We start from the raw sequence: 17,969 nt of genomic DNA on the forward strand, positions 1-17,969 counted from the left end.
GGGCAGAAGCAATTGCCTTGAGAAATGTTGATCAAGGGGACATAATAAATTTCATAGAACAAAATATTATTTTTCAATTTGGTATTCTTGAAACACTTACAACAGATCGAGGAACAATTTTTACTGGTAGAAAAGTGATTCAATATGTCAATTCTCGAAATATTAAGTTATTAAATTGTTCACCTTATTATGCACAAGCAAATGGCCAAGTCAAAGCCATAAATAAGATTTTGATAAGCTTAATTAAGAAACATGTTGGCCAAAAACCTAGGAGTTGGAATGAAAGTTTAGATCAAGTTCTTTGAGCTTATCAAAATTCACCCAAAAGGGCCATTGGTGTTACTCCTTTTAAGGTGGTTTATGGGCACGAAGCGATGTTACCTATCGAAATAAATATAAATTCGATTCAAATTCAAAGACAAAACAAAATCTCTATCCAGACTATTGGGATATGATGTATGACGAGTTGAATGTCTTAGACGAAGAACGTTTAATTGCTTTAGAAAACATTATTTGCCAAAAAGAAAAAGTTGATAAATACTATAATAAAAAATTGAGGAAAAAATATTTTGAAATTGGAGATTTGGTCTGTAAAGTTATATTACCAATGGCTACGAAATTGAAAGTTCTTGGTAAATGGTCACCAAATTGGGGATGGACCATATGTTATCGAAAAGGTGTTTTCAGGAAATGCTTATGTGATTTGATAAGTAAATACATGAATACTAAGAATATAAAAAATTACAAAATTTGTTCAAGAATCCAAAACTGAGGAGGGTTTAGCATATCGAATAAAATGACTCATTTTCAATTCATTGAAGGCTTTGAGCCATGTGGGTAAGGCATTCATCGACTCCTTTTGAGCATAGAGGTGTTTATAGATGATTTCACTGTATATGGATCCTCTTTTGATATTTGTTTGGATAGTCTGGAAAAGGTTTTGAATAGATGCACTGAAACTAACCTCGTTCTAAATTTTGAAAAATGTCATTTTATGGTTGAGCAAGGTATAGTTTTAGGCCACATTATTTCAAATAAGGGCATTGCAGTAGATCCTACAAAAATTTCTATTATTTCACTATTACCTTACCCCTCTTGCGTGCGAGAGGTGCGATCTTTTCTTGGTCATGCAGGATTCTACAGGCGCTTTATAAGAGATTTTAGCAAGGTAGCCCTTCCACTATCCAACTTGTTGCAAAAGGAGGTGGAGTTTGACTTTAATGATAAATGCAAAGAGGCTTTTAATTTCCTCAAGCGTGTGGTGACTACCACCCCTATCATTCAGGCACCTGATTGGACAACCCCATTTGAGCTAATGTGCGATGCATCCAATTACACATTGGGGGTTGTCCTTGCTCAAAAGATCTCCTTACTTCAGCTTACTTCTTTTCCGCCATGACTTAGGGAGTTTTCTTTCTCTTATCTCCTTCTTTACTTTTATTACATTTGTCCGACTCTATTTGATGGTTTAATTGCTTTTAATCTTTTACTTGTGCTACATTGAGGACAATGTGTTGTTTAAGTATGGGGGGGAGTGTTCTTTGGTTTTGGTTTTGATAGTTGTGTTAAATTAGTTTAATTTTGTTAGTTTTGTTGGGTTCTAGTTTAATTTTATTAGTTTTGTTGTGTTAAATTTGCATGTTTTTCTTTGAATTATAGGATATGTTCAAGTAATGGGTAATTGTTCTCAAAATAAAAGTCTCTTGACATTTTGTGATTTGAAATCCTTGTTTTTCCTCTACATGTCATGATAGTTTTGAAAGCTCAATTTGAAAGTGATAAGTTTACCTTTGTGAGAATTTGAGCCATCCATCATCATAATCTTTTGGTGTGTTTTGCCCCATTGATTTTGCACAATAGCCTTGGCTTGATTCTTGTTGATGCTTCCTAATTCACATGCATATTTGGAAATAATTTAGGCAATTTTGTTCTTATAAGCTTCTAGCCAAATGGACTTACCTTGAATTAATTCCTTTGATAGCCCATTTGAGCCTATCCTCAACACTAAATGGGATACAGAAATGGATCCTCCAAGGCTGAAGGTATTGGTCCAGTGGAAAGGCCTACACCCAGATGATGCTACGTGGGAATCTTGGGATGAACTCAAAGCAGAGTATCACCTTGAGGACAAGGTGCTTTTCGAAGCACAGGGGAATGTTATGAATGAAGCTCCACAATCACCATTAACAGAAACACAAACAGAGCAGTTATTAACAGAGAAGAACCAGAGGCAGAGGAGAAGGGTGACCAAACCACAGTACCTGAAGGACTTTATTGTCTAAAGGGAAAAGGAAGCTGACGTGGCTTAGAGTGGCCCATTAGGGAATTACCCACGAGCTTTGCAATTCTGTTAGGATGGAATCTTCTTGAATCTTTTAAAGCTTTTTTTTCTGTTAGGCCCTAGCATCAGAATTTAACAATTTTGTTAGTATCAATTCACAAGAATACTATATGAAGCAATTACTATGTAATGAAAGGGGGCAAAATGAATAAAACTCATCTTCTCTATCTTGCTTCTGGAAAGTCCTAGCTCTCGAATTCTAGGAAATTGCAGATTAGGGATTTCGGCCATAACAGTAGTTCTTTTAATGTAAGGAAGCAAACTTATTCCTGTGTTTTGTAAGACATCTGCTCTAACTGTATATGCTTGTTAGGGAGCATGTGTGAAAAACTCTCTGGCAAGGGGAAAATTGAGGACAACAGGGTAACTAAGCAGATTGTTGCTCTATTAAGTGCTCCGCTAGAGAAATATAAGATATTATGATTGCGTTGAAGCTTTCAAATTATCCTCGCGTAATAGAATACCTTCATATTCCGACTACGAAGGTCATGGCAACTGTTATTATTCAAAGCATTATGAAAAACGGAAAATGCATTTCTACTTCAGAAAAGGTGTTATATCTTACTTGTGTGCTTTCTGGTGTGAGTTCTTATTAGAACATAACATGATTTGCTTGTGTAGGTTGAAGCATTGTTTGAACTGATAAAGGGGCTTATCAAGGATTCTGATGGGATCCCTAATGATGAGGTCATTTTAGTACCATGACTAGTCTCATTTGTCTATTTTTACAATGCCTATTTGACTTCTCCCATTAATGTTACATATGTTCTTATAAATGTAAGATAAAATAATACTTATTTTTGTGATCCATTCTCCTTGCATTATACTTATTTTTTTCCTCTCCCCTTTGGCTGGATGAAGATGATTTCAAAGAGGAGCAGAACTCTGTTTCCTGTCTAATCCAGATTCTTTATAATGATAATCCAGAAGAAATGTTTAAGGTGAACTGCTTATATCCATGTGTTATGACAATGATAAAACCTTTTTCGTTTTGTACCTGTTTTTCTGCTGGAAATTTTCTCTTTCTAACATTAGTTAATATTTTGCTGACTCCATTTTTTACTTGCGGGTACTTTTGCACTGAAGCTGCACATGAATTTTACCCAGCAAAATATTAGAAATAAATATTTCTCAAGCACACTAAACTGAAGCTAGTGCTAACTTGGGATATTGCTTTCACATTTTAATTGGTCATGGACTCCTGTAAATATGAATGCTTATCTGTGATTTTAATGTTTCTAACTTGAGGTAATGATGTTTGATGATACCTATGACTGCAAACTACATTGTTGGTAGGGGTTGTGCTGTATTTTATGAGTTCAACCTTTAATTTGTGCATAATTTTCATCCACTAAATTGCAGATCATACATACTGTGAGGAAGCACATACTGACTGGAGGACTAAATTGCAGATCATTGATACTAAATTTTCTTCTTTAAAGGTTTGGCAGACCTTTTTGATTAGTTGCCTGCTTTTATAGTGTGTTGTTTTGCTTTGTTGCTTACATCATGATGAATTGATATTTGATAGTGCTGGAAACAAAAGCATAGGTTGAGACCAAATTAATTCAGCATTTTCACTTGGTTTCGATGTTTAAGTTGATTGAAATATTTCATTGACTTTACTATGTAATAATTGATTTGGGATTGGATTATAGATTACTTAACATGATGCTAAGCCTTCTGATTTCATGCTAGAAGCTTGAGTGATAATTGATTTGCCTTCTATTTGACATCTTTGATAAATGACGCAACTGGGTTAGTAAGTTGAAAATTTTTCCCATTGGATTGTATGGAATTTTTCTTTATATTTCCAGTTGACAGGAGTCATAATACTTGCTCCATTTCTCATGGAGATGAAGTGGCACAACCATAATATCTAAATTAAAGCCAAAATGCTAAGACTTGTGTCGTGTTTGTTTTCAAAGCAATTCTCATTAACATTTTGGTATTGCTTAAAAGTTAGTAATTCATAGCTTGTACAAGTTATTCTTTTGTAAGTGATCTAAAGGTTTCTTCTATATTCATTGTTTGAGAAGCTTGGTGACCTGATAAAAAAGAGTCATCCAAAGTACAACATCTAAGATGATTTTTAACTGAAAATCATATTAGAATGTCATCCTTTTAAGATAATTTTTAGTTAAAAATCACGATTTTTAGTTTAAAATTGTCTTTGAATGTTATTATTTTAAAATGATCTTAAACTAAAAATCATCTTTGAATGTTATTATTCTAAAATGTTTTTTAGTGAAAATTCATCTTAGAAGGGTAACATTATAAGACGGTTTTTGCTTAAAAATCAATTTAAAATTAACGTTTTTTTAAGTCGATTTTTAAGAGACTGTAATAAAAAGTTAACACTTTCCACAACATAACTTTCAAAGGCGATTAATGATATTTCTACACCAGTGTTATTTTCTAAGAATAAAATAGGAATACAAAATGAATACATGAAAATAGATATTTTCTTTATATATTATTATATATAAATAAAAAGCAAGTATTTTTTTTCAATATGAATATGTTCTGTACCCCTATCGCCTAGTACTCTTAGAAACGACCTAAAAAAGCTACTAGGTTGAGTAGGTCTTGGCCCACCGAATCTATAATATTACGTACAAAAATACTTTTAATAAAAATATTTAAACATAATATTTTCAAGAACTCTAAGTAATAAATTTATTTTTTTAAGAAAATTCATTTTAAATTATATAATAATAATTCAAATGTAATTATAATAATTAATTGCAATCATACTTTTTTATAATTATAATTATAATAATAAAAATCATTAACAACGATTTATGATAATTAATTACACAAATTAAACTTTTTTACTACATATGTATTATTATTATTATTATTATTATTATTATTATTATTATTATTATTATTATTATTATTATTATTATTATTATTATTATTATTATTAAACAAATTATTTATTAACAGATGTAAGTAATAAAAAATTAATTGTTATAAATGAATATGAAATTGATAAACATATTTTATATACAACTTTTAAGAGGCTTAATTTTAACTTTGGTTCTCCTATTTTGTTTAATTCGTAATTTTAATCTTTTTATTTTAAAATAGAAACATTTGATCCCTCCATTTTAAAAAAATCTATCATTTTAGTCCACATATTTCAAAATAGAGACATTTAGTTTTTCTATTTTAGAAAATTCATAATTTTGATCCTCATATTTTAAAATATTTATAATTTTGATTCAGTCTTCAATGTTATCTACGTTTTATTTCTTACCTTATAATTAATTAAACCATTTTTAATGATATCTAAAATGAATATGTTTGGTCCAAGGTTCAACTATATCAAAGTAAAAGAAATAAACTATATTCAAAATTTATGATCGGACTAAAATTATAATTTTTCTAAAATAAGAGGATCAAATTTCTCTATTTTTGAAATAAAAGATAAAACTCAAGTTTTTTTTTTTTTTAACAAATGAAGCAAATTTCTCTATTTTAAAATAGACAAACTAAATTTGTGGATTGAGCAAAATAAGAGGATCAAAGTTGCATTTAAACCTTTTAAATAAATATCTTTGTCAATTTCGAATAATATTCTCCTTGGATGTACTCCGTTATTTTTTGTTTATGTGTTAACTTCACACTTATTTGCATACATAATAATTTATGCATAATTATTTTTACATAAAATAATTTTAAGATAATTATGACATTCAAAAACAAAAATCTTTATAGTATCTTCTGATTGAACATACTTTCACAATCACTGCATGAAATCATGAAAGTTATTATTATCTAATATTTATATTTTTAATTCAAACAAAATGGAAGAATAGAAGATTGTCTAGGAAACAAAACAAAAAATGAGAAAGAGATGTATCTTCAAAGATAAATCAATCTAGAATAACTATGCATACCAATAATTAAATAAGTTGATAGGTAAATTGGATTAAAAAAAGTTAATAAATAGAATAAATTTTAAAATGTAGAAACAAATAGAAATATCTTTTATTTGCATAATAAATTTAAAAAAATTGATTTGACTGGTTTATATGTTAAAATACATAATTCTATTAAGTGTTGTAAAATACCGGTTTATATTTTTTTTCTTAGGTGAGAGACCACAAAGGTATTTCTCATCTCATTGTAATTCAGTAAGTAAATAAAATATTTTAATTATAAAATAAAAAATATTCAACATGAAATACTCAATTATTTTTTTAAAAAAATATTTAATTTAAAGTTATTAGGAGTAATATAAATTTCAATTCAGATTAATTAATAGCATTAATGTTTTTTGATTCAAAATTACAAATATTCAAATTAAGATAAAATATAAATAATTTATTTAACATAAGTTTAATTCTTATTTTTATTATTTCCATGTTTTATAAAATATAATAATTAATTGAATCTATTTATACTACATAATAATAATTAATAACTTAAAAATTATTATATTTATGATACATTGATATCTAGCACAAAAATATTAATTTTATTTTATAATTCTTAATTCAAAATTTTAAAAATTCTTCTATATTAAAATTTTTTATATCTTTTTTCAAAAATCGACACATATGTTTTGAATGACACTCATCACATGAATTTAAATTTTAATTTACAAATACATAATTGAAAATGTCATTCTATAGATATTTTATTTTGCTTTTTATTATAGCCAATAACTCTATGTTTAGATTGTTTATAGTATTATTTTTCAAAAATTAATAAATTACTAACCTACTTAATATATACTTAATTATCATTTCTCTCATTGTATTTTTTTTAAAGTCTACTATATATAAAACAAAACTATTAATAACAAACAACAATAACTAATAACTAAATGGTAAGAATAAACAAATAAAAATTATAAATAATTCTTACCAGAAAAAATTAAAAATATATATTTAAAATTTATTTTATAAAAATATTTTTAAATAATATTTATCATGACAAGGATCATAACACTCTAGTACTATATATACATGTTTCCAAAAGAAAACCTCAGGTTACATTAATAAGACCCATATTAAAATGTCATTGCTGTAGAATAATGGATTAATAGCAAATTAAGATAAATTTGGAAAACCTCATGTTACATTAATAACATCCGTATTAAAGAGTCATTACTGTAGAATAATGGATTAATAGCAAATTAAGATAAAGGTAATGGCCATGGATCCTTTGGTCCATTAGAAAATGTATACACAAGGCGAGACTTTCTAGGTAAAATAATTGTTCATTTTTATTTATTATTTTCAAAACTATATTAAGGTATTGTCTGACTTATCGTCAAATTATCTTTGCACGCCCTACTTGTCCCCCTTAGCTAAGAACAATAACGACTTAGACAAATGAAAATAGTTCAACATTATAAGAGAAAATTACCATCGTACCCTCAACTAGGTACTGACCCTCCATATAAATCCATAAGAAAAATTAATTAGAAAAAAAAATCAGAAAAAGATTTATTTGTCCAAAATGCTTAAAGTCACGTATTATAATCCTCGAAGTGGTTTTGTTATTTAAAATCTTAAATTTTAACTGTAGTTATAACCTAAAATTAAAGAAAATAATATCAACTTAATTTGATTTATATATTTAATTAATTCAAACTTCCAAAGTTTTATTGACAAGGTAGATGGAGATTTCACTATTAAAAAAAGGGAGATTTAACCAAAGAAGGGTTTATAAAGCTGAAAGAAAGAATTAAGGATATTCATTTATTCACTGAAGTTACGTGAAATTATACGATCCTCGTTGGGAGTCTTTGTACAAGGATGTGCAATTCTCCGTTTGAAAGTACATATATTTATACTTGTTTCGATCAGAGCTTGTTTTCAGGCTGGTGATGATGATCATCATGATTTTCAGGCGGAGGAGGAGTAGCTGCAACTTCAACAATGCTGCTAGAAGTACCTTGATCTGCTTCAGGCGAAGAGGATTTTGCATGCAGACCGTGACCACCTTTCTCGTTCTTCTTCTTGATTTCTTCGTCAATATGCACATCATCTTCAACCGTTACCACAACTGTGTTCCGTCCGAAAGGACCAGGCACGATGGTTTCCTTTACCGTTTTGTGCTCATCAAAGTGAATGACTTCGGTTTCTTGTGTCTTCTTCTTCCTCCTCTGAATGCAGCAGAATAGAGCAAAAGCGAGCATTGAGAGCAACAAGAGGCCACCCAATGAGGCAACCACGACTATTACGATTGTGGGGTTGTTTGGAGAGGGTGAAGGTGGAAGAGGGGCAGGGGGGAGGGGAGGAGGACGAACGGGACGAGGTGGTGGCGGTGGAGAAGGACGAATAGGACGAGGTGGCGGCGGAGAAGGACGAACAGGACGAGGTGGCGGCGGAGAAGGAAGAACAGGACGAGGTGGCGGTGGTGGGAGCACCTTTGGGGGTGGAGGAGAAATTGGACGAAGTGGTGGTGGTGGTGTTGCAAATGGTGGAGGAGGAGGAGAAAATGAGTGAGGGGGTGGTGGTGGAGGATTGAAGGGGTGTGACGGTGATGGAGGAGGGAAATTTGGAAAGTAGACATTGTTGGGTTGAGTTGAGGCCATTTAGAATTTCTTTTGTTATGTTTTCAAAAGATGATACTTTGAGTTGGTGTGATGTGGCTTGAGTGTTATTTTGCGGTAGATTTATAAGAAAAATGTTGGGTATGAATTTAGGCAATGGTTTTAGTAACTTAACTCTCATGCAAAGTTTTCTTACGGGTTGTTTGCAGTGGAAAACACTTCTCATTGGACTTACTTAGCTTGTTTGGCTTGTGTTGCTTGCTCTTCTTTCTATTTTTTTTTTATTGGTTGAAAAGATGGTAATACCTATGCTGTGCGAGATGATAATTGGAAAACTCAGCATCCTGGGTAATGTACCATCAATTTACTTTACATTTATCATGAGCATTACTTTTGTTTTTCTTTTTAACTTCAGTTAATATTGTGTGATGTAATTATACTCCTAAAAAAATAGTTTTAGCGATTATTATTTAGCTGCAATAGACTAATTGCCCAGTATCCAATGCGGGCGAAACGACCGACAGAAGAAGGTAATTTCTTTTCAAAATTATAAAAAATAAAAGTAAAATTTAAATTAATACTTGGAAAAGACAAGCCCTAAGTTATCTTACTAATTTTGAAGTCAAAGTCCTAAATTATGCTACAATATAATTTTCCTTTCTTCATTAAAATAATAATTTTGAAATAATAAAAATCTTTACGATTTTAATTTTTTTTTTCAACACGATTTTAAAGTTGTAAGGAAATATTTTTTTTTCTTTTTCCATTAAAATCGTAAAATATATTACATCTTCAATTTTCTATTTCAACACGACCTTAAAGTTATAAGAATTTTTTTTTCTTTTTTCTATTGAAATTGCAAAGTATTTTATGATTTCATTTTTGTATTTTTTTTTGGCATGACTTTAAAGTTGTAAGGATTTTTTTTAAAAAAAATTATAAAGTTTTTAATTTTAATTATTTAATGAATTAATGTATGTTTTTTTTTGTTTTATTTAATATTTTCTATAAAAATATAGAAAATATTAAATAAAACCAAAATAGAAAACATACATTAATTCATTACATAATTAAAATAAAAATTTATTTAGGACTTTTTAAAAAGAAATCCTTACAACTTTAAAGTTGTGTTGAAAAGACTTTAAAATCATGTTGGAAAAAAAAATAAAAATTAAAGTAATAAAATTTTTTACAACTTCAATCAAAAAAGAAAAGAAAAAGAAAGTTATAACACAATTTACAACTTTTAATTTAAAAGTCGTAGGATAACTTACCACTTATCTCTTTTGAAGCATTAATTTAAAAGTTAAATTACTCATTTGATCTCTATAATTTCAAGATTTTTACTTTTTGTGGTTTTTTTAATCTATATAGTTTAGATTTTAATTCTCTTTTAATCCCTGTAATTTAAAAGTGCTTTTTTTAATTCTTATAGTTTGTATTTTAATTCTCTTTTAATCCATCTAGTTTAAAAGTGATCTTTATTTTAATTACCTTTTAGTTCTTACTATAAAAATAATTAGCTACAAATTAGTAATAAATTATCAACTATTTTTTTATTACAAATTATTTTACGATAAATTAGTTACGAATTATTTGTTAATATTTTTGTAGTTAATTATAATTGATAATATTACTCATATTATAATGATAAAGACTAAAAGAAAATTAAAATATAAAATATATGGACTAAAAAATTTACTTTCAAACTATATGGACTAAAAATAAATTAAAATACAAATTATAAAGACTAACAAAATTACTTTCAAACTAAGAAAAAGAGAATTAAAATGTAAATGGTAAAGACTAAAAAAATCACTTTTAAACTATAAAAATTAGAAGATATAAATGATGAAATTATAGGACCAAATGAGTAATTAAAAATAATTTAAATATTACTCCTTTTGATAATTTTGGAAAAAAATTACTCCATGTCCGGCGTTTCGCCATCCAATGCTACCTAAAAAATTGTTTCAAATGGTAATTAAACTAAAAAAAATAAAAAAAAATTGAACCTTTACAGGCGTGGTGACTATTACACTAAGCCGCCAGTGAAAATGTTACAAATTGATCTTTGACACTTGTTGATACGTGTGTAGCGTACAGCGTGTCACCTAAACAGTAAACATGTATTAAAAAATAAAATTAATTAAATTTTTAGTTCGTCAGTATTTTTATACATTCTAATTTTTAGTCCTTTAAAATTTATTTATGAACTTTTAGTTTTTATTAGCTAGCTTTTATTGACATTTCTAGTCTTTCAAAAAATTTAATCATTATTAGCTTCTCATTTATTTTTATTGTTCAAAATTAGATCAAAATATATAAAAATAAGAGATTAAAAATAATTAAATAAAATAAAGATTAATCATAAGTCATAAAAATAAATAAGAGACAAAAAATCAACAAAAACAATTTGAACGACTAAAGATACTGATAAAAACTTGTTATAAACTAAAAATTATAAAAAAAAAATTAAAAACTAAAATTAGAATATGAAAAAATTGGGACTCTAAAAACTTAATTTTTTTTTTAAAAAAATATCAATCGCATTCGTATGCAGTCTTTCAAGCCCTGTACGCTCGCGTTTGTTGGCCAAAGGCTATACTAATGGGGGCCAATTTTAGATGATAAGAACATTCTTAAACATGTAATTTGAGGATTGGCCTCTAAATTGCATCTTATACTTTTAGAGAGTAAAATGCACAAATTTTGACCTTTAATTTCATTATAACATATGGTTGAGATTAATAAACTTCAATTAAATTTGATACATCAGATTTTTGTTTTCTTAACCAAATATTGAATTAAAATACCGAAAAAAAAACAAATTATTGAATTTTGTAAAAAACAAAAATAAAGTTATTGAATTAAAATAGGGAAAAAAAACAAGTTATTTGCCAAGCTCTCACAACACCGACCTGGCACCCTCCCGCCGACTCCATCTTCATCTACGTCGAACAGGAATACGAGTTTTGCCATTCATAGACACTTCTGATTCTTGCAAGAATTGCACCGTATTTTGTAAATGAACCCAAGAATTAATCTATTTTTGCACTTTAAACTAAGCTAAAAGCAAAAAATAAGTCCTCTGACAGTATAAGTGTCAAAGTATGTAGGTTGTGAAACAATCATATATACTTGCTAGACACCAAAGCATAAAACAACTGCTACCCCTTGTCTAAGTCCACCGCTTGGAAACGATAAAGTGAATAAAAAATGACGTGAATTCCAAGCTTGAGAACATAGCTTCAAAACAGTAACATCTCCACGCTTCAAAACATCAGCACGATAAGCGTAGAAACTTGGTGACAACTTTTCGCATAAAAGCCAAATACTTTTACTGTTTTTTTTTCTTTTTGCTGTTTGAATCTGTTGAAATTTTTTCTATCAACAGTATTCAAAACTTACTCATGTCTACTGCAAAAAATGTTTCTCGCAAGCTGTTTGCTCGAAAACCCCAAAAGACTGGCCGAAAATGTGTTGCAAGCTCTTAATGAAATGGATCACATAACCGTACCAACACAACAAATTCCTCTATCAACGCATCATTTTCCACAGCCACTGGACAATGTCAATATTGTCATCGGTCATAGGGAAGGATGCGGACTTCATTGACGAAGAAGGCAACACGACGCTTGGGAGTTCCCACCGCCTCCGGCTCAACCCTGTGGTGAAACTTTTTCTTTTGACTCCTTTGCAAGCTTTCAACAATTTTACTCAATTCATGTATAACTCCCAACATCAATCATCAGGGTTAGAAGCACATGCATATGGTTTGCATCATGATGAACAATTTTATGTTCCACAGTCTTATGTTCCGTAGCCTTCCCCCACCACGTATCCATTCTTGGATTTCACTCCTCTGTCGTATGATCCTAACTCAATAACTCCTAATGCCCTTCCACCCTTCCATGCAAACTCGGACCCATCACCTAACGTGTTTTCCCCATTGCCCATCTTTCCGATTGGATGTCCTTCCCAAATATATCAGGAAAGGGCATGAGATTTGGCTGTAGACTTGAACCGTCTGTATCCTGATGAGGATGATTTTTGTCGTAATTATCGTAGTATATTTATTTGCATTTGTATACACTTGTTTTTATCGCCCACTTGCAAAACATATAATATCATGAGCTTCTTCTTTTGAAAACACCGTCACGACTATTTAAATGTCTGAATATGATTTTAGTTTTTAAATTATTTATTTTTACCTAAATAAAGTGAAATTGTGATTGGATTGGCAATTGTAAGCAATACATATATCAATATTTTGATGGTACCCAATGCAAAAAGGATCTACTTATAATGCATTTCATGTACAACTGAAACATGTTTTCAACCTAAAATAGCACAATTAAGGAGATAATAAGTCCAGAAACACTATTAGAAAAAAGAAATTTAATATCGATTTTTGATAAAAATCGATGTTAACAAAAGAGCAGTGGCATAATTGTAAATAAAATGAATTTGTAAAAAACAAATGTTAACAAAGAGATGTTAGCATCGGTTTTAGCAAAAATTATATAATGTTAATGAAAGTCACGTTAACATTGGTTTTACTAAAATCGATGTTAACATGGAAATTTTAACATCAGTTGTTTGAAAAAATTGATGTTATCGTTAAATGTTAACATCAATTTTGTTATATATAAATACTCTCCTCTCGTGCCCACTATCACTTCCACCCTTGGTTTAAACCTCTCCCTTCTGCGACATTGCAACTCCTCCGTCTTCTTGGCCACAATCTCACTTTCGTGACACAGCAACCCCTTCTGACCATCAACTCACGACGCCGTGAACTCCTCCCTCTTCTCCCTCTTCTTCTAACTCAAGCTCTCTCGCTCGTGATTTCTTCTTCTTCTTCTTTAGTTTCTCAAGGTAAGTCCTAAATCTAAACTCATCCTAGCTCATATAACTTTTTCTCTTTCAGTTTTGTTTTGAATCAATTTGAGTTGTTTGCTGTTTATTGTGTGATTGGGAGCCAATGTGGTTAGGAACTTATATCTTCACAGTACATTCACAACACTTAAGTTATCTTTGATGTTTCTGCAATTAGGTAGCCAAATTGTTCAGAATCCAGTGCCTCCTTGACTAGAATTTCTTGTGCAGACATCACTCATCACACTAAAACACAAAGGTGCATGTGGAGTGGAGTGACTATCATTGTTGGTGTTTGAAAGATTTGGAATCAATCATATTAGCTCTGTAAGATGGAAATTATTTGTTTTTGTTTCTTAAAAATGAAAATGTCAATCTATTTAGTCCCTAGAAGGAACTAAATTGACAGCAAAAGACTAATGGACTGATCATAAACCTTTTGAGGATCAAATTCGTGTTTTACACTAATTTTTTGTTGTTATTTTTACTATGTCTAATGGAAATGCAAGCATTTAGGTTGAACCGCAGGAGTGTGAGACAAGTGGTATAGTGTGATGTCAACCAATTATCTCAAAAGTTAAAACTTAACTATTAGGCAAAGATATATTGGGCAAAATTCTATTTAAGATACATGATAATTATCTACTTTTGAAAATAATTACCTTTTTATTCGTTTTTTATTTGAAATTACTCATACTGGTCTGTTATTGCTTTCCTTCTTGGATGGTAATCTTGAGCTTCAGGCATACACTGATATTGGGTAAGTTGCTTTTGGTACTGTTGGACATATTGCCATTTTAGTAAGTTCACCCTGATCTTTATTTTTATTTGATTTTAGTTGTTCTTTTTTGTAAGTGTGAGTTGTATATTATTTGTGATTTTTGTTGCTTTCTCGTATAATTTTCATATGTCAATATGTTTTATTCCTTATATAACCATATGGGACTGCTTGTAAGGGTCAGTTGTATATTCTGTGTAATTTGTATGCACTTTTCATTTTTGTGTTTGCGTCGCCATCATGAAATTCGTTGTTGGACATTATAGTGATCATCACCCCAGGTATAAATGCTTTTCATAAAGTTTTGATGCTCTTGTTTGTTACCAATGCTTTTATTATTTGTTGACTGTGATTAATGAGTATTGATTTATATACAAGTTATGTTCATCATGAGTGAACCTTAGATTCCCGTTTGAGACTGAATACAATGATTCTTGTGGACCATTTGCATTAATCGTTGTATTGAATCTTAAAATATCCGTTTGGACAGTTTTGAAAGAGTCATATGTTTATAGTACATTCATACATAAATGTTAAGTTTAATTTCTTAAATTTGATGAAATTCCAATTAATGCATTTTGCTTTGTTCTTTGGGTGCGAACTTGACTGTGGTGGATTTTGTTTTCACCGTTTTCATGTCATGTACTTAGAGATCAATGCGAAATGTTATCGAAATTTCATCAAATCTAAGAAAAGAAAGTTAACCTTTATGTATGAATGTACTATAAAAATATATATCCCTGAATGGGATAGGGCCACACCATTAAGGAAAAAAGTGAGGTTTTCATGCATAGAATAACTTTGTGACTATCATAGAGTTATTAATTACATGGATCGAAGTTGGATGGATGCAAGTCACATGAGCCCCGCATATGAGGAAGGCGTTGAGCAGTTCTTGGAATTCACCTCCTAAAGAAGTCGACCGGATAAGGATGAAAAATATTTTTTTCCTTGTATAAACTATTTGAACGGGAAACATCAAGTACTCGATGACATACGGGATGGTGAATTGACAGACATGGATATGGCATGGTGAATTGACAGACATGTAGAGGCAATCCCACTCTGAATCCGTTGATGTACAAATGGGAGATCGCTTAGAGGAAATTATTCATGATCTTGGACAAGAGTTTTTTTAGCAAGTACATGCCCCTATGTATGATACATTGCAAAGTGATTCAAAGAAGCCTTTGTATACGGGGTGCAAGAAGTCTTTGACACTGTTGTCAGCAGTGTTAAGTCTGGTTAATGTCAATGCCAGATATGGGTGGAGTGACAAAAGCTTCACTTCCCTGCTTCAGGTAGTGTGGGATATGCTTTTATAGGAAAACACGTTGCCAAAAAGTTACTATCAAACGAAGAAGATGCTGTGTCCGATGGGTATGGAGTACCAGCAAATTCATGTATGCCCTAATGATTGCATACTGTACATAAATGAGTTTGAAGAAATGCACAAGTGCCCCAGGTGTGGGGTTTCACGATACAAAGTGAAGGATGATGACGAGTGTAGCAGTGATGAAAGCACCAAGAAAGGTCCCCCAGCGAAGGTGTTATGGTATCTTCCAATCATTACAAGGTTCAAGTGTTTGTTTGTTAATGCAGATGACGTAAAAGACCTTACATGACATGCAGATGGGAAAAATTGCGATGGAATGCTCTGCCATCCGGCTCATTCCTCTCAGTGGAAGAAGATTAATAGTCTGTATCCAAATTTCGGAAAAGAGGCAAGAAATCTCAGGCTTGGACTTGCTAGTGATGGAATGAATCCCTATGGCAGTTTAAGCACTCAATATAGTTTGTAGCCTGTTTTGCTAGTAATTTACAACTTGTCTCTTTGGTTCTGGATGAATAAAAAATACTTGATGTTGTCTATGATGATATTGGACCCAAGACAACCATGAAATGACATTGATGTTTATCTCAATCCCTTGATTGAAGACTTGAAAAAGTTGTGGGACAAGTGGGGTTGCTGTGTTTGATGGGTATCAAACGAGACATTCAAGTTGCATGCAATGTTATTCTGTACCATTAATGACTTTCCAGCATACGGGAATTTGAGTGGATACAGTGTTAAGGGCCATTGAGCATGCCCTATATATGAAGAAGCCATAAGCTACGTACAACCGAAACATGGAAGAAAAATAATATACACTCTGCATCGACGTTTTCTAAAAGCTTATCACCCTTACCGGTGATTGAAAAAAGCTTTTAATGGAAGTCAAGAACATGATAGTGCGCCGATACCATTAACTGGTCAACAGGTTCTTGAGCGAGTTGAGGGCATCAATATTGTATTTGAAAAGACCCAAAATAAGGGAAAAAGTAAAACTTCCATATGGAAGAAGAGGTTGATATTGCTTGATCTTCCATACTGGTCTGATCTAGATGTCAGACATTGTATTGATGTTATGCATGTCGAGAAAAATGTGTGTGATATTGTCATTGGAACACTTCTTAACATTCAAGGCAAGATAAAGGATGGTTTGAATACTCATGAAGATGTAGTTGAGATGGGTATACAAGACCACTTACATTCAAGATCTGATGGTAAGAAAATATACTTGCCTTAATTTGTCATACTTTATCCTGAAAGGAAAATATAAGTTTTTTTTCAGTGTCTGCAATGTGTCAAAGTGCCACAGGAATACTCTTCAAATATTAAGAGTCTTGTGTAGTTGAAAGATCTAAAGTTAGTTGGCTTAAAGTCTTATGATTGCCACGTCTTGATGCAACAACTGTTAGTTGTGGCGATACGAGACATTTTGCCTAAGAAAGTCAGGCATGCCATAACTCGCTTGCATTTTTTCTTCAGTGTCATATGTAGCAAAGTCATTAATCCTTTCAAGTTAGATGAGCTTGAAAACAAGGTTGTTATTATCTTGTGTCAGTTGGAGATGTATTTTCCTCCTTCCTTTTTCAACATCATGGTTCACTTACTTGTTCATCTGGTGAAGGAAATTAAATGTTGCGGTCCTGTTTATTTGCGGTGGATGTACCCGGTTGAGTGATACATGAAGATTTTAAAAGGGTATACAAAGAATCTACATCATCTTGAAGCATCTATTGTCAAAAGGTACATTGTAGAAGAAGCTATTGAGTTTCTTTTTAGTACATTGGAAAGGAAAAATTCTAGAGGATTCAAGAGTGGGAGGTAAGGATTCAAGAGGATTGCATGTTATCACTCCAAGTCTAGAAGAATTGTAACAAGCTCATTTGTATATACTGAATAACAGTAATGAAGTTCTGCCATACATAGTTCGTCACCAAGCTTTAGTCAAGAAAAGTAATCCAAAAATGACCAAGAATAGGGTGTTGAAAGAGCATAACAAGACTTTCCTAAATTGGTTTAAAGATATAATCCTCAGTGACCATAATGCATCTGAAACGTTATGGAAGTTAGCAGATGAGCCTAAAAGTAATGTTATAACTTGGCAAGGATACAATATCAACAA

The 17,969-nt window shown here is 30.9% G+C and overlaps 1 protein-coding gene across 1 annotated transcript; it reads right to left on the reverse strand.

Annotated features, from left to right (window-relative positions):
• Nucleotides 1-8,165: 8,165 nt before the first annotated feature.
• On the reverse strand, nt 8,166-12,818 carry LOC100788862 (protein TRACHEARY ELEMENT DIFFERENTIATION-RELATED 7). The gene is made up of 2 exons (XM_003544029.2): nt 12,696-12,818; nt 8,166-8,732 (listed from the first exon to the last, which is right to left on the reverse strand). The coding sequence occupies exons 1-2, from the start codon at nt 12,816-12,818 to the stop codon at nt 8,166-8,168; spliced, it is 690 nt and encodes a 229-aa protein (XP_003544077.2).
• Between the last annotated feature and the right edge of the window lie 5,151 nt (nt 12,819-17,969).

Source organism: Glycine max, chromosome 14 (assembly GCF_000004515.6).
Source record: "Glycine max cultivar Williams 82 chromosome 14, Glycine_max_v4.0, whole genome shotgun sequence".
Taxonomy (NCBI): Eukaryota; Viridiplantae; Streptophyta; class Magnoliopsida; order Fabales; family Fabaceae; genus Glycine; species Glycine max.

Coding starts and splice junctions, on each gene's coding strand:
- LOC100788862 (XM_003544029.2), bottom strand. CDS start 12,818: ATGGGCAATGGGGAAAACACGTTAGGTGATGGGTCCGAGTTTGCATGG. Junction 8,733..12,695: donor AATCCAAGAATGGATACGTG/GTGGGGGAAGGC, acceptor CCACCCCCAAAG/GTGCTCCCACCACCGCCACC.